The sequence below is a fragment of the Salmo salar genome, chromosome ssa09, assembly GCF_905237065.1.
Source record: "Salmo salar chromosome ssa09, Ssal_v3.1, whole genome shotgun sequence".
In the NCBI taxonomy this organism is placed as follows: domain Eukaryota; kingdom Metazoa; phylum Chordata; class Actinopteri; order Salmoniformes; family Salmonidae; genus Salmo; species Salmo salar.
In genome coordinates, this window is record NC_059450.1 from 44,987,788 (window position 1) to 45,015,000 (window position 27,213).

At 42.4% G+C, this 27,213-nt stretch overlaps 2 protein-coding genes across 9 annotated transcripts in view; both read right to left on the reverse strand.

Moving 5' to 3' along the window:
* Positions 1-11,520, reverse strand: part of LOC106570739 (beta-3 adrenergic receptor) — a 38,753-nt gene extending 27,233 nt beyond the window's left edge. Inside the window, exon 1 of the mRNA XM_045723714.1 lies at positions 11,005-11,520. The gene's annotated coding sequence lies outside the window, so the exon portion shown is untranslated. The remainder of the gene's footprint in view (positions 1-11,004) is intronic.
* Positions 11,521-11,807: 287 nt separating this feature from the next.
* Positions 11,808-27,213, reverse strand: part of ect2l (epithelial cell transforming 2 like) — a 37,420-nt gene continuing 22,014 nt past the window's right edge. For 6 of the 8 annotated variants that reach the window (XM_045723712.1, XM_045723711.1, XM_045723710.1 and 3 more), the window contains 8 exons: positions 24,284-24,471; positions 23,957-24,104; positions 23,542-23,615; positions 22,960-23,116; positions 19,351-19,416; positions 15,810-15,898; positions 15,463-15,635; positions 11,808-13,140 (listed from right to left, as the gene is read on the reverse strand). In XM_045723712.1, the coding sequence (XP_045579668.1) occupies positions 13,010-13,140; positions 15,463-15,635; positions 15,810-15,898; positions 19,351-19,416; positions 22,960-23,116; positions 23,542-23,615; positions 23,957-24,104; positions 24,284-24,471 (1,026 nt within the window). In that variant the 3' untranslated portion in view covers positions 11,808-13,009. Of the gene's footprint in view, positions 13,141-15,462; positions 15,636-15,809; positions 15,899-19,350; positions 19,417-22,959; positions 23,117-23,541; positions 23,616-23,956; positions 24,105-24,283; positions 24,472-27,213 lie in introns of those variants that run through there. The other 2 variants (XM_045723713.1, XR_006771009.1) reach the window with 2 other exon arrangements.

Sequence of the window (27,213 nt, forward strand, 5' to 3'; positions counted from 1 at the left end):
CTTCAAAGGTAAGGCATTTATTATATCGCTATTTCTGACTTTTGTGTCACACCTGCCTGGTTGCAAAATAGTTTTCATGTTTTTGTATTCGGGGCGCTGTCCTCAGATAATCGCATGGTACTTTCACCGTAAAGCCTTTTTGAAATCTGACACAGCAGCTGGATTAACAAGAAGTTAAGCTTTATTTTGATGTATTACACTTGTATTTATATGAATGTTACATTTTTATATTTCAGTAGTTTGAATTTGTTGCGCTGCAATTTCACCGGATGTTGTCAAATCTATCCCGCTAACGGGATTCGAGCTTAAGGGATCCCTAAGAGGGTCCCTTAACATTTAACTAGTTTGTGGGAACAGTGTGGGTACATTACAAAAGATAGGTTCTCAAAACACAAAATATGCTCAGTTGTGATGACATTAATACAATGTTTAAGTTAAATTGCACAGGACATTCCTATAATGTTCTAAAAATGTTGACAGAACATCTGGTCTACGTTATTTAAAACGTTCCCAGAACATTTAAATAAGTTATGGGAGTTGTCTTGGATGTTACAATAATAATATTCCCACAATGTTCCACAATTTCCAAACAAGTCAGATTTTATGACGTTCATAGCATATTTGTTTTAGGTTTAACATAATATTACAACGATGTTCACGCAATATACGTTTTATCTTGTCTTGGAGGTCCTCAAAACATTTTGAAAATGCTATACGTAAGTTTTGCCTAATATTACCACAACATTCTCAGTATGCAAATACATCCCCAATATTTTTCTCTATAGATTGGAATACATCCCCATTATGTTTCTCTATAGACTGGAATGCATCCCCATTATGTTTCTCTATAGACTGGAATACATCCCCATTATGTTTCTCTATAGACTGAAATGCATCCCCATTATGTTTCTCTATAGACTGGAATACATCCCCATTATGTTTCTCTATAGACTGGAATGCATCCCCATTATGTTTCTTTATAGACTGGAATACATCCCCATTATGTTTCTTTATAGACTGGAATACATCCCCATTATGTTTCTCTATAGACTGGAATGCATCCCCATTAGGTTTCTCTATAGACTGGAATGCATCCCCATTATGTTTCTCTATAGACTGGAATACATCCCCATTATGTTTCTCTATAGACTGGAATACATCCCCATTATGTTTCTCTCGAGACTGGAATGCATCCCCATTATGTTTCTCTATAGACTGGAATGCATCCCCATTATGTTTCTCTATAGACTGGAATACATCCCCATTATGTTTCCCTATAGACTGGAATACATCCCCATTAAGTTTCTCTATATACTGGAATACATCCCCATTATGTTTCTCTTCAGATTTAATGGTAATTCACATGTGCAGGTGATATAGAGACACATTGTATTTTAATTCATAGGAAATTTGAACAGCATTTCATCATACAAACACAACAATATATATATATATATATATATATATATATATATATATATATATACACACTGCTCAAAAAAATAAAGGGAACACTAAAATAACACATCCTAGATCTGAATGGATTAAATAATCTTATGAAATACTTTTTTCTTTACATAGTTGAATGTGCTGACAACAAAATCACACAAAAATAATCTATGGAAATCCAATTTCTCAACCCATGGAGGTCTGGATTTGGAGTCACACTCAAAATTAAAGTGGAAAACCACACTACAGGCTGATCCAACTTTGATGTAATGTCCTTAAAACAAGCCAAAATGAGGCTCAGTAGTGTGTGGCCTCCACGTGCCTGTATGACCTCCCTACAACGCCTGGGCATGCTCCTGATGAGGATGGTCTCCTGAGGGATCTCCTCCCAGACCTGGACTAAAGCATCCGCCAACTCCTGGACAGTCTGTGGTGCAACGTGGCGTTGGTGGATGGAGCGAGACATGATGTCCCAGATGTGCTCAATTGGATTCAGGTCTGGGGAACGGGCGGGCCAGTCCATAGCATCAATGCCTTCCTCTTGCAGGAACTGCTGACACACTCCAGCCACATGAGGTCTAGCATTGTCTTGCATTAGGAGGAACCCAGGGCCAACCGCACCAGCATATGGTCTCACAAGGGCTCTGAGGATCTCATCTCGGTACCTAATGGCAGTCAGGATACCACTGGCGAGCACATGGAGGGCTGTGCGGCCCCCCAAAGAAATGCCACCCCACACCATGACTGACCCACCGCCAAACCGGTCATGCTGGAGGATGTTGCAGGCAGCAGAACGTTCTCCACGGCGTCTCCAGACTCTGTCACGTCTGTCACGTGCTCAGTGTGAACCTGCTTTCATCTGTGAAGAGCACAGGGCGCCAGTGGCGAATTTGCCAATCTTGATGTTCTCTGGCAAATGCCAAACGTCCTGCACAGTGTTGGGCTGTAAGCACAATCCCCACCTGTGGACGTCGGGCCATCATACCACCCTCATGGAGTCTGTTTCTGACCGTTTGAGCAGACACATGCACATTTGTGGCCTGCTGGAGGTAATTTTGCAGGGCTCTGGCAGTGCTTCTCCTGCTCCTCCTTGCACAAAGGCGGAGGTAGCGGTCCTGCTGCTGGGTTGTTGCCCTCCTACTGCCTCCTCCACGTCTCCTGATGTACTGGCCTGTCTCCTGGTAGCGCCTCCATGCTCTGGACACTACGCTGACAGACACAGCAAACCTTCTTGCCACAGCTCGCATTGATGTGCCATCCTGGATGAGCTGCACTACCTGAGCTACTTGTGTTGGTTGTAGACTCCGTCTCATGCTAGCACTAGAGTGAAAGCACCGCCAGCATTCAAAAGTGACCAAAACATCAGCCAGGAAGCATAGGAACTGAGAAGTGGTCTGTGGTCAGCACCTGCAGAAACACTCCTTTATTGGGGGTGTCTTGCTAATTGCCTATAATTTCCACCTGTTGTCTATTCCATTTGCACAACAGCATGTGAAATTTATTGTCAATCAGTGTTGCTTCCTAAGTGGACAGTTTGATTTCACAGAAGTGTGATTGACTTGGAGTTACATTGTGTTGTTTAAGTGTTCCCTTTATTTTTTTGAGCAGTGTATATATTATATGTTGACAATCTGCACATGTGTGGTTTGAACTTGAAATGTTTGGTTCTCAAGCTAAGTCTTTTATCCTCTGCGCCACAAGGGAAGCTCACTTACAGCTTATTTCTTCAGTATATAGCCATGTTGTCAATCAGGAATGCCATGCTTCCTTTTTATCCTTCTCAGACATAACTAACCCAGAGAAATACTGGTAACTGGGTTATTCACCATCTTTATATGTTGCGTATTCCTGGGCCCATATTTAAAAAGGTATCCAAAACTATGAGTGCTGATCTTGGATGACTTTTGCTTTTCAGATCATGAAAAATAAGACACAGGGGCTCATATCAAGCGTCTCAAGTAGGAATTATATATTTACAAATCCAGTCAGAAATGCAGAATTTAGGCTAACTAATAACTGTAAAAAAAATAAAAAATAAATAACATTATGTAATACAGGGGTCTCCAACCTTTTCTAGCATGAGATCTACTTTTAAAAAATGAAACGTGAGCATTTAATTTTTTTCTAGCTTTCAAATAAATAGTCACATTCTTCTCTTCTCCCCTGCAACTCTTCCTGGGTCCTTAGCGTACTATATTGTCAACTATTCCCAGGGTTCTTAGTGTACAAGAGACAGTAGTACACTATGTTATCAACTCTTCGCAGGGTCCTTAGTGTACAGTCGTGGCCAAAAGTTTTGAGAATGACACAAATATTAATTTCCACAAAGTTTGCTGCTTCAGTGTCTTTAGATATTTTTGTCAGATGTTACTATGGAATACTGAAGTATAATTACAAGCATTTCATAAGGGTCAAAGGCTTTTATTGACAATTACATGAAGTTGATGCAAAGAGTCAATATTTGCAGTGTTGAGCCTTCTTTTTCAAGACCTCTGCAATCCGCCCTGGCATGCTGTCAATTAACTTCTGGGCCACATCCTGACTGATGGCAGCCCATTCTTAAATAGTCAATACTTGGAGTTTGTGGGTTTTTGTTTGTCCACCTGCCTCTTCAGGATTGACCACAAGTTCTCAATGGGATTAAGGTCTGGGGAGTTTCCTGGCCATGGACCCAAAATATCGATGTTTGGTTCCCCGAGCCACTTAGTTATCACTTTTGCCTTATGGCAAGGGGCTCCATCATGCTGGAAAAGGCATTGTTCGTCACCAAACTGTTCCTGGATGGTTGGGAGAAGTTGCTCTCGGAGGATGTGTTGGTACCATTCTTTATTCATGGCTGTGTTCTTAGGCAAAATTGTGAGTGAGCCCACTCCCTTGGCTGAGAAGCAACCCCACACATGAATGGTCTCAGGATGCTTTACTGTTGGCATGACACAGGACTGATGGTAGCGCTCAGCTTGTCTTCTCCGGACAAGCTTTTTTCTGGATGCCCCAAACAATCGGAAAGGGGATTCAGAGAAAATGACTTTACCCCAGTCCTCAGCAGTCCAATCCCTGTACCTTTTGCAGAATGTCAGTCTGTTCCTGATGTTTTCCCTGGAGAGAAGTGGCTTCTTTGCTACCCTTCTTGACACCAGGCCATCCTCCAAAAGTCTTCGCCTCACTGTGCGTGCAGATGCACTCACACCTGCCTGCTGCCATTCCTGAGCAAGCTCTGTAGTGGTGGTGCCCCAATCCTGTAGCTGAATCAACTTTAGGAGATGGTCCCGGCGCTTGCTGGACTTTCTTGGGCGCCCTGAAGCCTTCTTCACAACAATTGAACCGCTCTCCTTGAAGTTCTTGATGATCCGATAAATGGTTGATTTAGGTGCAATCTTACTGGCAGCAATATCCTTGCCTGTGAATCCCTTTTTGTGCAAAGCAATGATGATGGCATGTGTTTCCTTGCAGGCAACCATGGTTGACAGAGGAAGAACAATGATTCCAAGCACCACCCTCCTTTTGAAGCTTCCAGTCTGTTATTCGAACTCAATCAGCATGACAGAGTGATCTCCAGCCTTGTCCTCGTCAACACTCACACCTGTGTTAACCTGTTATGGCTAGGGGGCAGTATTTTCACAGCCGGATAAAAAACGTACCCGATTTAATCTGATTATTACTCCTGCCCAGAAACTAGAATATGCATATAATTATTAGCTTTGGATAGAAAACACTCCAAAGTTTCTAAAACTGTTTCAATGGTGTCTGTGAGTATAACAGAACTCATTTGGCAGGCCAAAACCTGAGAAGATTCCATGCAGGAAGTGGCCTGTCCGACAATTTCTTGCCCTTCTTGACTATCTCTATCCATTACAGAGGATCTCTGCTGTTACGTGACACTTCCTACGGCTCCCATGGGCTCTCAGAAGGCGGCAAAAAGCTGAGTCGTGGCTTTGCAGGCTCTGGCTGAAAAAAAGTAGCGCGTTTGGGTAGTGGCTGGTTACAGTACTGTGAGACTCAGGCTCGTGCCCGCGTCGACAGAATGCTTTGTTTTCTTTCGTCTGTTTACCTAAACGCAGATTCCCGGTCGGAATATTATCGCTTTTTTATGAGAAAAATGGCATAAAAATTGATTTTAAACAGCGGTTGACATGCTTCGAAGTACGGTAATGGAATATTTAGAAATCTTTTGTCACGAATTGCGCCATGCTCGTGACCCTTATTTACACTTCGGATAGTGTCTTGAACGCACGAACAAAACGCCGCTATTTGGATATAACAATGGATTATTTTGAACCAAACCAACATTTGTTATTGAAGTAGCAGTCCTGGGAGTGCATTCTGACGAAGACAACAAAGGTAATCAAACTTTTGTAATAGTAAATCGGAGTTTGGTCAGGGCTAAACTTGGTCGGTGTCTAAATGGCTAGCCGTGATGGCTGGGCTATCTACTGAGAATATTGCAAAATGTGCTTTCACCGAAAAGCTATTTTAAAATCGGACATATCGAGTGCATAGAGGAGTTCTGTATCTATAATTCTTAAAATAATTGTTATGTTTTTTGTGAACGTTTATCGTGAGTAATTTAGTAAATTCACCGGATGTTTGCGGGGGTATGCTAGTTCTGAACGTCACATGCTAATGTAAAAAAGCTGTTTTTTGATATAAATATGAACTTGATTGAACAAAACATGCATGCATTGTATAACATAATGTCCTAGGGTTGTCATCTGATGAAGATCATCAAAGGTTAGTGCTGCATTTAGCTGTGGTTTTGTTTTTTGTGACATTATATGCTAGCTTGAAAAATGGGTGTCTGATTATTTCTGGCTGGGTACTCTGCTGACATAATCTAATGTTTTGCTTTCGCTGTAAAGCCTTTTTTGAAATCGGACAGTGTGGTTAGATTAACGAGAGTCTTGTCTTTAAAATGCTGTAAAATAGTCATATGTTAGAAAAATTGAAGTTTTCGGATTTTAGAGGAGTTTGTATTTCGCGCGACGCCCATCATTGGATATTGGAGCAGGTGTTCCGCTAGCAGAACGTCTAGATGTAAGAGGTTAACGAGAGAATACCTGACATGATGTCAGCTGGTCCTTTTGTGGCAGGGCTGAAATGCAGTGGAAATGTTTTATAGAGACTCAGTTCATTTGCATGGCAAAGAGGGACTTTGCAATTAATTGCAATTCATCTGATCATTCTTCATAATATTCTGGAGTATATGCAAATTGGCATCATACAAACTGAGGCAGCAGACTTTGTGAAAATTAATATTTGTGTCATTCTCAAAACTTTTGGCCACGACTGTACTATATGACCAACTCTTCCCAGGGTCCTTAGTGTACTATATGACCAACTCTTCCCAGGGTCCTTAGTGTACTATATGACCAACTCTTCCCAGGTGTAACAGCTGTCTTCAAAAATGGACCAAGGCGCAGCGGGAATGTGGATACTCATAGTTTTTTAATAAACAAAAGTAAAGCATCCACAGGGAAAACAACAATAACTGATACTCACGACAGGAACAGTCTTGCAGGCACACAAAACGCAATGCAAGAACAACTACCCACAACCCCAAAGAAAAACACACACTACTATATAGGACTCCCAATCAAAGGCAACTCAACACACCTGCCTTCAATTGGGAGTCCAATCACCCACACAACATTTAACACACACAAACCCCCTGCCACATCCTGACCAAAACTAACACAATTACGCCCTCTGCTGGTCAGGACGTGACACCAGGGTCCTGAGTGTACTATATGACCAATTCTTCCCAGGGTCCTTAGTGTACTATATGACCAACTCTTCCCAGGGTCCTGAGTGTACTACAGTGAGGGAAAAAAGTATTTGATCCCCTGTTGATTTTGTACGTTTGCCCACTGACAAAGAAATGATCAGTCTATAATTTTAATCGTAGGCTTCTTTGAACAGTGAGAGACAGAATAACAACAAAAAAATCCAGAGAAATGCATGTCAAAAATGTTATAAATTGATTTGCATTTTAATGAGGGAAATGAGTATTAGACCCCTCTGCAAAACATGACTTAATACTTGGTGGCAAAACCCTTGTTGGCAATCACAGAGGTCAGACATTTCTTGTAGTTGGCCACCAGGTTTGCACACATCTCAGGAGGGATTTTGTCCCACTCCTCTTTGCAGATCTTCTCCAAATCATTAAGGTTTCGAGGCTGACGTATGGCAACTCGAACCTTCAACTCCCTCCACAGATTTTCTATGGGATTAAGGTCTGGAGACTGGCTAGGCCACTCCAGGACCTTAACCTCTTGGGGCTAGGTGGGACGCTAGCGTGCCACCCGTGGTGCACTCCATCAACAGCAGGTGCATTTCAAGAGCGGCAAATTTGAATCCAAATAAATGTCAAAATTCAAATTTTTCAAAAATACAACTATGTTACACCATTTGAAAGATAAACATCTCCTTAATCTAACCACGTTTTACGATTTCAAAAAGGTTTTACGGCGAAAGCATAAATTTAGAGTATGTTAGGACAGTACATTTACAAGAGTTGTGTGTAATGTTTTGTCAAGTCAAAGACAGGGTCACCAAAACCATAAAACCAGCTAAAATGATACACTAACCTTTTACAATCTCCATCAGATGACACTCCTAGGACATTATGTTAGACAATGCATGCATTTTTAGTTCTATCAAGTTGATATTTATATCCAAAAACAGCGTTTTACTATGGCATTGATGTTGAGGAAATCGTTTCCCTCCAATAACCGGCAGTCAAGTCAGCGTCACAAATTAAATAATTAAAATTAGAAAACATTGGTAAAATATTATATTGTCATTTAAAGAATTATAGATTTACATCTTTTGAACGCAATCAACTTGCCAGATTTAAAAATAACCTTACTGGGAAATCACACTTTGCAATAATCTGAGCACTGTGCCCAGAAAAATACGCGTTGCGATACAGACTAGACGTCATGTTGGGGAGATCTAAAATCGAAAATACTATGTAAATAATCCATTACCTTTGATTCTCTTCATCAGATGTCACTTCCAGGTATCACAGGTCCATAACGAATGTAGTTTTGTTCAAAAAAGCTCATCATTTATGTCCAAAAATCTCCGTCTCGTTAGCACATGATGTAAGCCAGCCGGACTTCTCGTCATGAACGAGGGGAAAAAATATATTTCCGTTCGTTCAAACATGTCAAACGTTGTATAGCATAAATCATTAGGGCCTTTTTTAACCAGAACATGAATAATATTCAAGGTGGACGAATGCATACTCTTTTATAACGTATTGGAACGAGGGTACCCAACATGAAGTAGCGCGCCAGGTGTCTAATGGGACATCATCGTTCCATGGCTCTTGTTCGGTCAGATCTCCCTCCAGAAGACTCAAAACACTTTGTAAAGGCTGGTGACATCTAGTGGAAGCAATAGGAAGTGCCAAAATATTCCTAAACCCCTGTGTTTTTCAATGGGATAGGTTTAAAGTCAATACAACACATCAGGTATCCACTTCCTGTCAGAAAATGTCTCAGGGTTTTGCCTGCCAAATGAGTTCTGTTATACTCACAGACACCATTCAAACAGTTTTGGAAACTTTAGAGTGTTTTCTATCCATATATAATAAGTATATGCATATTGTAGTTACTGGGTAGGATTAGTAACCAGATTAAATCGGGTACATTTTTTTTATCCAGACGTGCAAATGCTGCCCCCTAGACCCAACAGGTTAATGTGCTTCTTCTTGAGCCACTCCTTTGTTGCCTTGGCCGTGTGTTTTGGGTCATTGTCATGCTGGAATACCCATCCACGACCCATTTTCAATGCCCTGGCTGAGGGAAGGAGGTTCTCACCCAAGATTTGACGGAACATGGCCCCGTCCATCTTCCCTTTGATGCGATGAAGTTGTCCTGTCCCCTTAGCAGAAAAACACCCCCAAAGCATAATGTTTCCACCTCCATGTTTGACGGTGGGGATGGTGTTCTTGGGGTCATAGGCAGCATTCCTCCTCCTCCAAACACGGCGAGTTGAGTTGATGCCAAAGAGCTCCATTTTGGTCTCATCTGACCACAACACTTTCACCCAGTTGTCCTCTGAATCATTCAGATGTTCATTGGCATACTTCAGACGGGCATGTATATGTGATTTCTTGAGCAGGGGGACATTGCAGGCGCTGCAGGATTTCAGTCCTTCATGGCGTAGTGTGTTACCAATTGTTTTCTTGGTGACTATGGTCCCAGCTGCCTTGAGATCATTGACAAGATCCTCCCGTGTAGTTCTGGGCTGATTCCTCACCATTCTCATGATCATTGCAAGTCCACGAGGTGAGATCTTGCATGAAGCCCCAGGCCGAGGGAGATTGACAGTTCTTTTGTGTTTCTTCCATTTGCGAATAGTCGCACCAACTGTTGTCACCTTCTCACCAAGCTGCTTGGCAATGGTCTTGTAGCCCATTCCAGCCTTGGTCTACAATCTTGTCGCTGACATCCTTGGAGATCTCTTTGGTCTTGGCCATGGTGGAGAGTTTGGAATCTGATTGATTGATTGCTTCTGTGGACAGGTGTCTTTTATACAGGTAACAAACTGAGATTAGGAGCACTCCCTTTAAGAGTGTGCTCCTAATCTCAGCTCGTTACCTGTATAAAAGACACCTGGGAGCCAGAAATCTTTCTGATTGAGAGGGGGTCAAATACTTATTTCCCTCATTAAAATGCAAATCAATTTATAAAATTTTTGACATGGGTTTTTCTGGATTTGTTTGTTGTTATTCTGTCTCTCACTGTTCAAATAAACCTACCATTAAATTTACAGACTGATAATTTCTTTGTCAGTGGGCAAACATACAAAATCAGCAGGGGATCAAATACTTTTTTCCCTCACTGTATATGACCAGCTCTTCCCAGGGTCCTGAGTGTACTATATGACCAACTCTTCCCAGGGTCCTGAGTGTACTATATGACCAACTCTTCCCAGAGTGTGCAAATCTGTCATCAAGGCAAAGAGTGGCTACTTTGAAAAATCTCAAATATAAATTATATTTTGAATTGTTTAACACTTTTTTGGTTGCTACATGATTCCATACCTGTTCTTTCATAACATATGTCTTCACTATCTTCTCTACTAGAATATAGTAAAAATAAAGAAAATCCCTGGAATGAGTAGGTGTGTCCAAACTTTTGACTGGTACTGTAAGCTCATTCTAGTAGTTCTACTACTGTATTTACTACTATACTTTTGTATTTGTGTAGTTTTTTGGCTGGTAATGACACCTACACAAGTGTGACAAAACCCTTTTTTTTTTCAAACGTGTTTTTTCCCTGCCAACAAGTTTCCATTAGTTTGAAAATGTGTTTCTTAAATCCTTTGTTGTTGCTGTTGTTGTTGTAATGAATTCTTTAAAGTCACGAATGAGTAGCTGTCCAAACTTTTACTGGTACTGTATATTATAATTATTTTATATTTTTTTCACATTTCAATGTATATGTATTTGTGCGTTTTTCACCATGCCTATACTTCACACAAGACAAGGAGGATTGGAAAGAGAAAATCAATCATACGATATACAAGAAAATGAAATGTACTTACTTGAGTCACCTAGAGGTGTCGTCACGGCAGGAGCTGCGCACTGTCCAGTCCCCTCCCGTCTTTCCAGTGTGGGGTGAAGACCATTCTAGAACACTCAGACCACTCAAAAACACTAAGGCAACTCTAGAACACTCAAAAACACTAAGACAACTCTAGAACACTCAGACTGGATCTCAAAGATGACTTCAGAACACTCGGGATGGAACACTGGACACTAATTCGGAACTAGCAGATATCACCTGAGGATCAGTATGTCCACATCCCTGGTGTATGTTTCTCTGTGTGTGTGTGTGATTAGAGATTAATCACAAAGCACACTCCAACACAATGACTACTTCCTCTGTATAGTCCTAACAACCCTATCACCTGCTGCACCTGGGAGAACTGAGAAGAGAGAGAGAGAGAGGGAGGGAGAGAGGGAGGGGAAGGGAGAGAGAGAGAGAGAGGGAGGGGGAAGAGAGATGGAGGGGGTAGGGGCAGAGAGAGAGAGGGAGGGGCAGAGAGAGATAGAGGAAGGGGGGAGGGAGAGGCATAGAGAGGGAAGGGGCAGAGAGACAAAGGGGGGAACAGAGAGAGAGGCAGAGAGAGATAATTGAATTGAGAGGGGGGGGACAGAGAAAGAGAGTAAGAGATCAAACTCTCAGTCCAATGGATGTTGGAGGAACAAAGATACTTTTGGGATAGCTGATTCATTTCTTATTTATATAGTTACTGTATATATGTCCCCAGAGAATAAAAACACTCTTTAATAGGACATAACTGGTCACATACAATATCATCATAAAACAAATGAACAAGGCAGACAAGTTATGACATGTTTAATGTTAACTAGTGATACAGAAGAAGTATGAACCATACATAGAATACAGGAGGACTGTTAGGGACTACTTTCAGGTCGTCACTATCTGGCCAATTTACTCTCAGTTCGTCACTATCTGGCCAAGTTACTCTCAGGTCGTCACTATCTGGCCAAGGTACTACTCTCAGGTCGTCACTATCTGGCCAAGTTACTACTCTCAGGTCGTCACTATCTGGCCAAGGTACTACTCTCAGGTCGTCACTATCTGGCCAAGTTACTCTCAGGTCGTCACTATCTGGCCAAGGTAGTACTCTCAGGTCGTCACTATCTGGCCAAGGTAGTACTCTCAGGTTGTCACTATTTGGCCAAGTTACTACTCTCAGGTCGTCACTATCTGGCCAAGGTACTACTCTCAGGTCGTCACTATCTGGCCAAGGTACTACTCTCAGGTCGTCACTATCTGGCCAAGGTACTACTCTCAGGTCGTCACTATCTGGCCAAGTTACTACTCTCAGGTCGTCACTATCTGGCCAAGGTACTACTCTCAGGTCGTCACTATCTGGCCAAGGTACTACTCTCAGGTCGTCACTATCTGGCCAAGGTACTACTCTCAGGTCGTCACTATCTGGCCAAGGTACTACTCTCAGGTCGTCACTATCTGGCCAAGTTACTACTCTCAGGTCGTCACTATCTGGCCAAGTTACTACTCTCAGTTCGTCACTATCTGGCCAAGTTACTCTCAGGTCGTCACTATCTGGCCAAGGTAGTACTCTCAGGTCGTCACTATATTTTAGAACCCTGTCTAGTCAGAAACCCTGTGTAGTTCTACAATATCTTCTTAAAATGTGATTTTAACCTTAACCACACTGCTAACCTTATACCTAACCCTAACCACACTGCTAACCTTATGCCTAACCTTAAATCAAGAACATGTTATATACATTTTTACGATACAGTCAAATTTAACCTTGAAGCTTGGCCATCTATAGGGACTCATACTATCTGGTTGCAGAAATCCTCTTTCCTGACACCTAGTGGTTGATTGAAGAATGACGGATTGTATCAAACCAGGAAGTCCCAATGAGGTCAAAACCCTCTTTTTCAAGCGTGATCTGGCTAAACTGTTGCGTGTGAGAGAAAGAGACAGAGAGAGAGAGAGAGAAAGAGAGAGAGTACTTCCCTTGTCTATGGTGAGTGTTCTCTACCCTATGTTTCTGTGATGGCAGTGTGTATGGCTGAACGCAGGGTGCAGAGGAACCTCTCCTTGTCCTCCTCTCTCTCTATAGCACACACCCACACACGACTAGGACCCTCCAGGACAAACCCATGACACACATCTACAGTGAGGGATAGAGATGGAGGGGGGGAGAGGGGGAGAGGGAGGGAGAGAGAGGGGGAAGGGAGAAAGAGAGGGGGAGAGGGAGGGAGAGAGAGGCGGAGAGAAAGAGGGGGACAGGGGAGAAATGGGAGAGAGGGGGGAGAAGGAGGAAGGGAGAGAGGGAGAAGGAGGAAGGGAGAGAGAGGGAGAGAGGGTAGAAAGGGAGAGTGGAGAGAGGGAGGAGGGGAGAGAGAGAGGGGAGAGGGAGGTGAGAGGGGAGAAAGGGAGGGTGGAGCGAGGGAGGAGGGGAGAGAGATGAAAGGAGGAGAGAGAGGGAGGAAGGAGAGAGAGGGAGGAGGGAAGGAGGGAGGGAGCAGAGAGAGAGGTAGGAGAGAGGGAGGAGGGAGGGAAGGAGGGAGCAGAGAGAGAGGTAGGCGAGAGGGAGGAGGGAGGGAAGGAGGGAGCAGAGAGAGAGAGGTAGGAGAGAGGGAGGAGGGAGGGAAGGAGGGAGCAGAGAGAGAGAGGTAGGAGAGAGGGAGTGCAAAGAAAGGGAGGAATGAACAGAAAGATAAATTAATCTAATGCATTCATTGTGAGCACATCTGTATGTACAGTGGCAAGAAAAAGTATGTCATAAAAGTAGTCATAAAATTTGATCTGATCTTCATCTTAGTCACAACAATAGACAAACACAGTCTGCTTAAAACTAATGAAACACAAATTATTGTATTTTTCTTGTCTATATTGAATACATAATTTAAACATTCACAGTGTAGGTTGGGTAAAGTATGTGAACCCCCTAGGCTAATGACTTCTCCAAATGCTAATTGGAGCCAGTAGTCAGCTAACCTGGAGTCCAATCAATGAGACGAGATTGGAGATGTTGGTTAGAGCTGCCTTGCCCTATAAAAAATACTCACAAAATTTGAGTTTGATATTCATAAGAAGCATTGCCTGATGTGAACCATGCCTCAAACAAAAGATATCTCAGAAGACCTACGATTAAGAATTGTAGACATGCATAACGCTGGAAAGGGTTACAAATGTATCTCTAAAAGCCTTGATGTCCATCAGTCCACGGTAAGACAAATTGTCTATAAATGGAGAAAGTTCAGCACTGTTGCTACTCTCCCCATGAGTGGCCATCCTGCAAAGATGACTGCAAGAGCACAGCGCAGAATGCTCAATGAGGTTAAGAAGAATCCTAGTGTCAGCTAAAGACTTACGGAAATCTCTGGAACATGCTAACATCTCTGTTGACGAGTCTACGATACCTAAAACACTAAACAAGAATGGTGATAAATGGGAGGACACCACAGAAGAAGCCATTGCTGTCCAAATAAAACATTGCTGCAAGTCTGAAGTTTGCAAAAGTGCACCTGGATGTTCCACAGCGCTACTGGTAAAATATTCTGTGGACAGATGAAACTACAGTTGAGTTGTCTGGAAGGAACACACAACACAGTTTGGGAAAAAAAGGCACAGCACAGCAACATAAAAACCTCATCCTCAACTGTAAAGTATGGTGGAGGGAGCATCATGGTTTGGGGCTGCTTTGCTGCCTCAGGGCCTGGACAGCTTGCTATCATTGACAGAAAAATGAATTCTCAAGTTTATCAAGACATTTTGCAGGAGAATGTAAGACTATCTGTCCACCAATTGAAGCTCAACAGAAGTTAAGTGATGCAACAGGACAACGACGCAAAACACAGAAGTAAACCAACAACAGAATGGCTTCAACAGATGAAAATACGCCTTCTGGAGTGGCCCAGCCAGAGTCCTGACCTCAACCCGATTTAAAATGCTGTGGCATGACCTCGAGCACGGTTCACACCAGACATCCTAAGAATATTGCTGAACTGAAAGAGTTTTGTAAAGAGGAATGGTCCAAAATTCTTCCTGACCGTTGTGCAGGTCTGATCCACAACTACAGGAAACGTTTGGTTGAGGTTATTGCTGCTAAAAGAGGGTCAACCAGTTATTAAATCCAAGGGTTCACATACTTTTTACAACCTGCACTGTGAATGTTTACACGATGTGTTCAATAAAGACATGAAAATGTATATATTTTTTGGTTACTAGATGATTCCATATATGTTATTTCATAGTTTTGATGTCTTCACTATTATTCTACAAAGTAGAAAATAGTAAAGATAAAGAAAAAGTCTTCAATGAGCAGGTGTGTTCAAACTTTTGACTGGTACTGTGTGTGTGTGTGTGTGTGTGTGTGTGTGTGTGTGTGTGTGTGTGTGTGTGTGTGTGTGTGTGTGTGTGTGTGTGTGTGTGTGTGTGTGTGTGTGTGTGTGTGTGTGTGTGTGTGTGTGTGTACGTGTGTACTCACAGCGCGTGTCTGTGATCTCTCTGAGGGTGAGGCTGTGCAAGGCGACAGAGGCCAGGAAGGTGTGTGTGTCGCAGTGTGTGTGTGTGAAGGGTCGGTGACACACATTCCTCTCGGTCAGAACCACAGCGTCGTTGAACAAGAACAGACCCACATCAGAAACGTGTTCATACATCCTGTTTCACACACACACACACACACACACACACACACACACACACACACACACACACACACACACACACACACACACACACACACACACACACACACACACACACACACTGTTAGTATCACACACAGATGAGAATACAGGCATATTCACATCAAAGGCTATCGAGTGGTCTTACCTGAGTGAGGCTGTGATGTCATCACTGGGGCATTTCAATAGAGCCGCGTCCTGAGTGGTGATTAGCTGTCTGCCCCCCTCACACAAGTTCTACACACACACACACACACACACACACATGAATATCTAGACAAAACATGATCAAATCACAACCTTTTGGTTTACTGAGACAGTGGAGCATGGTTTCCCAAACTCGGCCCCTCGGGACCCCCTATATGTGATAAAGTTCAAATCTGACCGTAACCCGCTAATATCGAAACTGTGCTGTGCAGTCAGACGTGGCGGAGCGATTTTTGGACAAGCCTTTTGAGATAGGCCTATGTTTCTGCTTATAATTTCCAAAATGTTGGTAGGCTATTTGTTAGTCAACTTGTCAATAATTAGATACATGCAGATTTTCTTCTATCATAGGCTGTGCTTGAGTTTCACATTTGGGGAATGCTAATTTTCACCATAAAAATGCACCATCATCGCATTTGCAGACTTAAAGTGATTAGTAGATTGGATAGTATTATAAACTGGGTGGTTCGCACCCTGAATGTTGATTGGCTGACAGCCATGGTATATCAGACCGTATACCACGGGTATGACAAAACATTTATTTTTACTGTTCTAATTACGTTGGTAACCAGTTTATAATAGCAATAAGGCACCTCGGGGATTAGTGATATATGGCCAATATACCACGGGTAAGGGCAGTATCCAGGCACTCTGCGTTACGTCGTGGCTAAGAACAGCCCTTAGCCGTGGTATATTGGCCATATAACACACCCCCTCGTGCCTTATTGCTTAAATATAACTCAATCACTGTTCTCAAAAAAGACCTGAGCACTATGCCTTAGAGACCTTAGAGTAGCCTTAGGCTATAGGCCTGTATATATGCCATGTTATTTTTTTTTACTCGTTATTGTTATTCATTGTGTATTTATTCCTCGTGTCACTATTTCAATTTTTATTTGATAATTTTCATTATTGGAAAAGGCCCCGTAAGCACTTCACTGTTAGTCTTCACCTGTTGTTTACAAAGTATGTAACGAATAACATTTACATCGATTTTTAATATCAGATACGTTTCTTCTTTCTTTGCAAGGGAAAATGTTGGTCTTTTAGCATTTCATGTAATTCTACTTACATGGAGACATTAGCAGAATCTTTTTTTAATACGACCAAAATGTAACTCTGCTGACACTGACAAACAATATAAACAACGTTGTCTGATCCATATAAAACCAGATGGACAGACACAAATACAATGTGATGTCCATCTAACCGGAGGGAGGAAATCATTGTTCAAAAACAACCTTTCAACAATGACACAGCAACGATGATAACACTCACCGGAGACTGTTAGTCTTCACCTGTTGTTTTACGAACCATGTGACAAATAACATTTACATCCATTTTTTTATATCAGATACGATTCTTCTCCTTTCCGATGCTTTCCGCTCGTGCCAATAAGATAGGCTAAACTGTTCTCTCGATTAAGATGAGAATTATGGAAAACTAAAAGACAGCTTTGAGTATTTTAATTGTCTTCTCTTTACAGCAAGAGCCAATTGATTTCCAAACTATGTTTTTCCGCGATTGTATTTTGAAATATTACAATATGCCTGGCTGGAAGTCTCTACTTTTCACTGACAGTCAACAGTCACAACTTATCATCTATTTGGTATTTTGCCCTTCAGGCTGCTGAAATTTGAATCAATTCCCAGCTTATTTTTTTCAAAGAAGCTAGTGATCCATATCTCCTTCACATAGAGTTGATCAGGCTGTTGATTGTGGCCTGTGGAATGTTGTCCCACTCCTCTTCAATGGCTGTGCGAAGTTGCTGGATATTGGCGGCAACTGGAACACGCTACTGTACAAGTTCTTCCAGAGCATCCCAAACATGCTCAATGGGTGACATGTCTGGTGAGTATGCAGGCCATGGAAGAACTGGGAAGTTTTCAGCTTCCAGGAATTGTGTACCAATCCTTGCGACACGGGGCTGTGCATTATCATGCTGAAACATGAGGTGATGGCGGCGGATGAATGGCACGACAATGGGCCTCAGGATCTCATCACGGTATCTATGTGCAATCAAATTGCCATCGATAAAAATGCAATTGTATTTGTTGTCTGTAGCTTAGGCCTGCCCATACCATAACCTTGGGGCACTCTGTTCACAATGTTGACAACAGCAAACCACTCACCCACACGACGCCATACACGCTGTCTGCCATCTGCCCGGTACAGTTCAAACCAGGATTCATCCATGAACAGCACACTTCAGCGTTCCAGTGTTCATCAGAGGTGAGCATTTGCCCACTGAAGTCGGTTACGACACCGAACTGCAGTCAGGTCAAGACCCTGGTAAGGACAACGAGCACGCAGATGAGTTTCCCTGAGATGATTTCTGACAGCTTGTGCAGAAATTCTTCGGTTGTGCAAACCCACAGTTTTATCAGATGATCCCGCAGGTGAAGAAGCGGGATGTGGATGTCCTAGTATTGTGTGGTTACACGTGGTCTGAGGTTGTGAGGCCGGTTGGATGTACTGCCAAATTCTCTAAAATCGACGTCGTTTTATGGTTGAGAAATGAACATTCAATTCTCTGGCAACAGCTCTGGTGGACATTCATGCAGTCAGCATGCCATTTGCACGCTCCCTCAAAACCTGAGACATCTGCGGCATGGTGTTGTGTGACAAAACTGCACATTTTAGAGTGGCCTTTTATTGTCCCCAGCACAAGGTGCACCTGTGTAATGATCATGTTGTTTAATCAGCTTCTTGATAAGCCACATCTGTCAGGTGGATGGATTATCTTGGAAAAGGAGAAATGCTCACTATCAGGGATGTAAACAAATTTGTGCAGAAAATTTGAGAGAAATAAACTTTTTGTACGTATGGAAAATTTCTGTAATCTTTTATTTCAGCTCATGGAACATGGGACCAACAGTTTACATGGCGCACTTATATTTTTCTTCAGTATAGTTTATTAGGACAATTATAGTTGTAAGAGGGACGAGTGTTGGAGTCTTACCAAAGATTTTTATAACTAAACCAAGATAGATCACAGCTTGTCAGTTTCCAATGGGAACAAATGAGTCATAGTGGGTAAAACAAGCAAGGAGGTGGGCAGCGACAAGCTACCGATATCCTATTGGCGCGTACTAGTATACATCTGCATATTTCCGTTAGGGGAACCTACTCTGGGAAGTGCGCATGTGCAATAACTCAATTTGCCTTTCCACTCCTTCTAAACAACACCATTTTTTTTACTTTTGCAAAGGGTAAAGTCTAAAAAACTTAGTCCATTTAGTCCACTGTTCGTAACAGATTATAATTTTGGCAACAGAAAACTGTATTGGGATCTAATGTTTAATTGATAAGAAAATTTGCTGAATTTTGGCCAACATCCATCTCGTTACATCTTCTCCCACTGCCCGCCAGTGGGCTTCCTCTCACTACCATATTTGGTAGTGAGTGGAAACGCCAACTGGATGCTTCACATTTATACATCTAGTGAAATATCTGTCTCATTGTTCTATCTTTGGTCTTACTGGACAGCCCCGGATCTGTCGCTGGGTCTCCTGCATCCTCGTGGCTTTCTCTGAGTTCCTCTTCAGCTGAGAAAAAGAGAGAGACAGAGAGAGAGAGAAAGACAGAGAGATAGAGAAAGACAGTGAGCGAGAGAGAGAGAGAGCGAGGGAGAGAGAGATAGACAGAGAGAGAGACAGAGAAAGACAGCGAGAGAGAGAGACAGAGAGAGAGAAAGACAGAGAGAAAGACAGAGAGAAAGACAGAGAGAGAGAGACAGAAAGACAGCGAGAGAGAGAGGGAGAGAGAGATAGACAGAGAGAGAAAGACAGAGAGAGAGAGAGAAACAGAGAGAGAGAGAGTGAGAGAGAAAGACAGCGAGGGAGAGAGAGATAGACAGAGAGAGAGAGACAGTGAGAGAGATAGACAGAGAGAGAGAGAAAGACAGAGAGAGAGATAGACCGAGAGAGAAAGACAGAGAGAGAAAGACAGAGAGAGAGAGAAACAGAGAGAGAGCAAGAGAGAGAAAGACAGCGAGCGAGAGAGAGAGAAAGAGAGGGAGAGAGAGATAGACAGAGAGAGAGAGAGAGAGAGAGAGAAAGACAGCGAGCGAGAGAGAGAGAAAGAGAGAGCGAGACAGAGAGAGCGAGACAGAGAGAGCGAGACAGAGAGAGCGAGACAGAGAGAGAGTGAGAAAGAAAGACAGCGAGGGAGAGAGAGATAGAGAGAGACAGTGAGAGAGAGATAGACAGAGAGAGAGAGAAAGACAGAGAGAGAGAGAAAGACAGAGAGAGAGAAAGACAGAGAGAGAGAAAGACAGAGAGAGAGAAACAGAGAGAGAGAGAAACAGAGAGAGAGAAACAAAAAGAGAGCAAGAGAGAGAAAGACAGCGAGCGAGAGAGAAAGAGAGAGAGAGAAAGAGAGGGAGAGAAAAATAGACAGAGAGAGAGAGAGAGAGAGAGAGACAGTGAGAGAGAGAGAGAGAGAGAGAGAGAGAGAGAAAGACAGAGAGAGAGATAGACAGAGAGAGAAAGACAGAGAGAGAAAGACAGAGAGAGAGAGAAACAGAGAGAGAGAAACAGAGAGAGAGCAAGAGAGAGAAAGACAGCGAGCGAGAGAGAGAGAAAGAGAGGGAGAGAAAGATAGACAGAGAGAGAGACAGAGATAGACAGAGAGAGAGACAGAGAGAGAGATAATGAGCGAGATAGACAGAGAGAGAGAGACAGAGAGAGAGAGAGAGAAACAGAGAGAAACAGAGAGAGAAAGACAGCGAGAGAGAGAGAGAGAAAGAGATAATTACATTTACAGGATAATTACATTTACAGGATTGCAGGACTCTAAATTAATATCTAAGGGGCATTTTCTGTTAGGATCTGTGAGAGTATCTGAGAATATCTAAGCTTTTACATAATTCTAAATAAATGTATTATAATAATCGCTTTGTTTAAATAAAATACGATATTATGGAGATTTTGTTTTCATTTAACCAAGAGTGAGTGAGAAAAAGGCCATTCTTGAACATGGGGTGAGACATTCTCACTAATTTGTAAATAAAACCAGTTATTTAGAAAGGTTTCTCCAGAAATAAATCAAACTTGATTATTTAGCAGACATGACTTGCTTATATTCAGTCAACACATATCTTAAGAAAATAATGGAATATTTGAACATTTTCGTTTCTCCATGCTTGTCTTAGAGCCGCGCGAAACGGTGCTGAAATAGACGGCCACAGCGGGAAGACTATGTATTCTGTGCCCATTCGTGGTTTAACTCTCTTCGGTTACACATCCTTGGAATAGCAGAACAGCATAACGGTCCGGGCTGCCCTTGCTGTGCCTGGTGAGCAGTTTGTCAAGTTCTGTTGTCAGAAGAGGAATGGAAATGTCAGGGTGAACCGAAAACCTGACGAACCCGCCACGTATGTTGACTCTGCCTGTCGGAGGAGGAGATCCAGAGCTCACAGGTGTGCCTGGCATGGATTGTGACTCCATCTTGTTCCTCACCCTTTTCATCGCGTGAGTGAGTCAATGACTATTCAAGCCATCGACTCACTGATGAATGAAGATGATGAGCGATCGGCAAAGGCAATCTGTAATCTGCGGGCATCACGGCTCGGTAAGAAATGTTTTATATATATATATATATATTTTAAATCTCAGAACATTAACCATGTGTGTTCGATTGTTTTGTACTGTTCTGTAGTTTCGATCCAATGATTCGTCTGACAAACAAAGAACTTTGCGTCCTACAGGCCCAGATCAAAGCTGACGAGACATTCAATAACGTCATCTTCACAGACAAATCAACCGTGGCCCTTGAACAATTTGCACAAAATTGCTACAGAAAAAAAGGAAGAAGATCAAGAAGATTAATGAAAGCATAAAGATGTTGACGAAGAAATACTGTTTTGAGTTAGAAATGTAACACTTTAGAGTACTTTAAGCATCTAATACATTGCAAGTTGAGGGATTTTCACAACAGTAGCCGTGCTATAAAAAGTCTATTGTCCTGCTAATAGGAACCATTTGCATGATGGGCTAAGCCTGCTACAGTTGTGAAAAACAAGTGTTTGAAAACCTGTTTTCAAAATGTCTCCAGTTGTCCATCACTACTGTAAATAAAAACACAGCATCTTGTTTACATTCTTAATTGTAACCACAATGTCACACATAATTTGTATCTACCTTTCCATTTACTTTTAGAGTTTGGGATTTACAAATATGTGCTTTCATTTTAGTTACATTGTTTTAGTTCGAACGTGCAGACTTTTTTTCTTTAAATGATTGTTTTATGTAGGATGCTACATTTTTCACCAGTTGCAATTGTAAGTAGGCCTAATAAAACAAATCCTACTTCTATTAGGCTGTTAAGCCTCATAACTGGCTGAGGTAGGCTAAGTTATTTATATAGGTCTAGGCTCCGAAGAAATAGACTCCAATTAAGCCCTCTTGTTGTTTGTAAAGTCAAACTCAAAATGTAAAAGGCACTCGTACATCTGAGCTATCTTTTTTGCAGGTGCCTGGCAACATGAGATGAGGAAAAAGAAGAAGGAACCCGCACACTGCTCTTGATCGCATCACTTATCTTTAATAAGCTTTACGTATCGGCCTCCGGGCCTTCGTCAGAGCTTTACGCATCGGCCTTCGTCAGAGCTTTACGCATCGGCCTTCGTCAGAGCTTTACGCATCGGCCTTCGTCAGAGCTTTACGCATCGGCCTTCGTCAGAGCTTTACGCATCGGCCTTCGTCAGAGCTTTACGCATCGGCCTCCGGGCCTTCGTCAGAGCTTTACGCATCGGCCTTCGTCAGAGCTTTACGCATCGGCCTTCGACAGAGCTTTACGCATCGGCCTTCGTCAGAGCTTTACGCATCGGCCTCCGTCAGAGCTTTACGCATCGGTCTTCGTCAGAGCTTTTGTGAGTTTTTTTAATTAGCAACCTTATGTAGACCTAGCCACACCCACATCCTTTCCACGCATCGAATGGGGTTGGAGTCGAGGGGAAACAGATAAGTGCTACCAAATATAACAATACGCATTTAATAAACATTTTAATAATATGTGTACATAAAAAGTATTAAACACGTCTGTAAAACCACAATGAGGACATCGACCTGTAGATGTTTGTGTTCTACCTTGTGTATGAAGTCCCTGTAGTGGGTGAGTGTGTCCAATACGCCAGGCAGCTGTGTGTGATCGGAGTGTTGAGAGTGTGTGTGTAGAGACAGCGCCTGCAGCAGAGTTACATACTCCTCCATACGCCACACTGGACACAGCAACAGCTCCTGCAGACTACACACACACACACAAAACCCAGAGCTCTAGAGTCCCTCACTAACAACCCAGAGCTCTAGAGTCCCCCACTAACAACCCAGAGCTCTAGAGTCCCCCACTAACAACCCAGAGCTCTAGAGTCTCCCACTAACAACCCAGAGCTCTAGAGTCCCCCACTAACAACCCAGAGCTCTAGAGTCCCCCACTAACAACCCAGAGCTCTAGAGTCCCCCACTAACAACCCAGAGCTCTAGAGTCCCCACTAACAACCCAGAGCTCTAGAGAACCCACTAACAACCCAGAGCTCTAGAGTCCCCCACTAACAACCCAGAGCTCTAGAGTACCCACTAACAACCCAGAGCTCTAGAGTCCCCCACTAACAACCCAGAGCTCTAGAGTCCCCCACTAACAACCCAGAGCTCTAGAGTCCCACAGTAACATACCTCAGCATGTGTGTCTCCAGGGTTCTGTCTTGTCTCTTTAGGAAAGCTCGGAAAGCAGGGTTCATCTCTCTGCACTGCAACACAAAACACACACACCAGAGTGAGACACAGACACAGAGAGAGAGAGAGAGAGAGAGAGAGAGAGAGAGAGAGAGAGAGAGAGAGAGACACAGAGAGAGAGAGAGAGAGAGAGAGAGAGAGAGAGAGAGAGAGAGAGAGAGAGAGAGAGAGACACAGAGAGAGAGAGAGAGAGACACAGAGAGAGAGAGAGAGAGACACAGAGAGAGAGAGAGAGAGACACATAGAGAGAGAGAGAGAGACACATAGAGAGAGAGAGAGAGACACATAGAGAGAGAGAGAGAGACACATAGAGAGAGACACAGAGAGAGAGATAGAAGAAGAAGAGTGTACTTCCCTTGTCTATGGTGAGTAGGGCAGTAGGGTAGTTGTTGAGGTAGTTGGTGTACACTCTAAGTTTGGAGCAGAATTTCACACACACATCCCCTACACACTGATCAGCCTCCCACTGCTGCAATCTAGAACCCAGTTCTGATAGAAACAACCTGACACACACACACACAATGGTGTCAGAAGAAAGGGAGAGAGGAAGTGTGTGTACATGTGTGTGTACCTGTTGATGTCCAGTAAGTGTGTGTATATGTGCGCGTGCGTCCGTGTGTGTGTGTGTGTGTGTGTGTGTGTGTGTGTGTGTGTGTGTGTGTGTGTGTGTGTGCGTGTGTACCTGTTGATGTCCAGTAAGTGTGTTACAGGTGTGAGGACCATGTTGATGTGAGCAGAGCTGAGGATGGCTCTGTTAGACTGAAGAGCTGACAGCAGGGGATCGTGGTACACCCTCTTTACTGACTCCAGCCTCCTCACATAAACACACTCACTGATATACAGCTCCCTCACCACTACACCACGCCACTCCTAGACAGAGAGAGATGGAGAGAGAGACAGACAGACAGAGAGAGAGGGGATAATTTCAGATCTGAAGTATAAAGTGAAAGATTAACCTCTTGACGGTCGCCTAGCTACAGCGATTTTTGAAAAAAATTCGTGCCCATTTTAACCTTTTAGGGCTAGGGGGCAGCATTTGCACGTCTGGATAAAAAAAAATTACCCGATTTAATCTGGTTACTAATCCTACCCAGTAACTAGAATATGCATATACTTATTATATATGGATAGAAAACACTCTAAAGTTTCTAAAACTGTTTGAATGGTGTCTGTGAGTATAACATAACTCATTTGGCAGGCAAAACCCTGAGACATTTTCTGACAGGAAGTGGATACCTGATGTCTCGTATTACCTTTAAACCTATCCCATTGAAAAACACAGGGGCTGAGGAATATTTTGGCACTTCCTATTGCTTCCACTAGATGTCACCAGCCTTTACAAAGTGTTTTGAGTCTTCTGGAGGGAGATCTGACCGAACAAGAGCCATGGAACGATGATGTCCCATTAGACACCTGGCGCGCGAGTTCATGTTGGGTACCCTCGTTCCAATACGTTATAAAAGAGTATGCATTCGTCCACCTTGAATATTATTCATGTTCTGGTTAAAAAAGGCCCTAATGATTTATGCTATACAACGTTTGACATGTTTGAACGAACGTAAATATATTTTTCCCCTCGTTCATGACGAGAAGTCCGGCTGGCTTAGATCATGTGCTAACAAGACGGAGATTTTTGGACATAAATTATGAGCTTTTTTGAACAAAACTACATTCGTTATGGACCTGTGATACCTGGAAGTGACATCTGATGAAGAGAATCAAAGGTAATGGATTATTTACATAGTATTTTCGATTTTAGATCTCCCCAACATGACGTCTAGTCTGTATCGCAACGCGTATTTTTCTGGGCACAGTGCTCAGATTATTGCAAAGTGTGATTTCCCAGTAAGGTTATTTTTAAATCTGGCAAGTTGATTGCGTTCAAGAGATGTAAATCTATAATTCTTTAAATGACAATATAATATTTTACCAATGTTTTCTAATTTTAATTATTTAATTTGTGACGCTGACTTGACTGCCGGTTATTGGAGGGAAACGATTTCCTCAACATCAATGCCATAGTAAAACGCTGTTTTTGGATATAAATATGAACTTGATAGAACTAAAAATGCATGCATTGTCTAACATAATGTCCTAGGAGTGTCATCTGATGGAGATTGTAAAAGGTTAGTGCATCATTTTAGCTGGTTTTATGGTTTTGGTGACCCTGTCTTTGACTTGACAAAACATTACACACAACTCTTGTAAATGTACTGTCCTAACATACTCTAAATTTATGCTTTCGCCGTAAAACCTTTTTGAAATCGTAAAACGTGGTTAGATTAAGGAGATGTTTATCTTTCAAAGGGTGTATAATAGTTGTATGTTTGAAAAATTTGAATTTTGACATTTATTTGGATTCAAATTTGTCGCTCTTGAAATGCACCTGCTGTTGATGGAGTGCACCACGGGTGGCACGCTAGCGTCCCACCTAGCCCATAGAGGTTAAACGGCCTCCTACTCAAACTCAGAAGCTAGGATATGCATATAATTAATACTTGTGGATAGAAAACACCCTAAAGTTTCTAAAACTGTTTGAATGGTGTCTGTGAGTATAACAGAACTCATATGGCAGTCAAAACCCCGAGACCGATCGTAACAGGATGTGGAATTCTGAATTGCGGACTCAACTTCATCACTTTGCCTATAAATCACACCGTGAGCAATGGTTCATTGAGCACTTCCTATTGCTTCCACTAGATGTCCCCAGTCTTTACAAAGTGGTTTGAGTCTCCTACTGTGAAAACTGACTGAATGAGACGCTGTGGAAAGTGGTCACATGAGGAGGGCCGTCACCATTATGACGCCGGCGCCCCTGGCTACCCTCCCCTTTCGAAACGTTTTGAAAGAAAATGCAATCGTCCCCCTTGAATCTTATTGGAGCTCTGGTTGAAAAAGGCCCTAAAGATTTATGTTATACAACGTTTGACATGTTTGAACGAACCTAAATAAAAAATAAAAGCATTTTATTGAAAGAGGAGTCCCGCGCACGACGGAAGTTTTGGAGCAGCCTTCAGAACGCGCTAACAAGAACAAGCTATTGGGACGTAAAGGATTAACTTTTTCGAACGAAAATACATTTGTTGTGGACCTGGGATTCCTGGAAGTGCTTTCTGATGAAGATAATCAAAGGTAAGGGATTATTGACAATAGTATACAAGAGTAGATTTGATATGCGATTGTTCCAAGATGGTGCTGACCTGTAACGGTAGCCTATTTTTCTGAGTATCGCATCCCCTTTTATCGCAAAGTGTGATTACCCAGTAAAGTTATTTTTAAATCTGGCATTACAGGTGCTTTCAAGAGATATTCATCTATAAATCTTAGAATGACAATATTACATTTAAAAAATGTTTTCGAATAGTAATTTAGTAAATTGTAGCGCTGTTTCACCGGATGCATTTGAGGGAAAATAGTTAGTCAACGTCACGTGCCGATGTAAAATGCTGTTTTTATATATAAATATGAACTTTATCGAACAAAAGAATGCATGTATTGTGTAACATGATGTTCTAGGAGTGTCATCTGATGAATATTGTCAAAGTTTAGTGCTGCATTTAGCTGTTTTTTGGTTATTTGTGATGCATGTGGTTGGTCGGAAAATGGCTATGT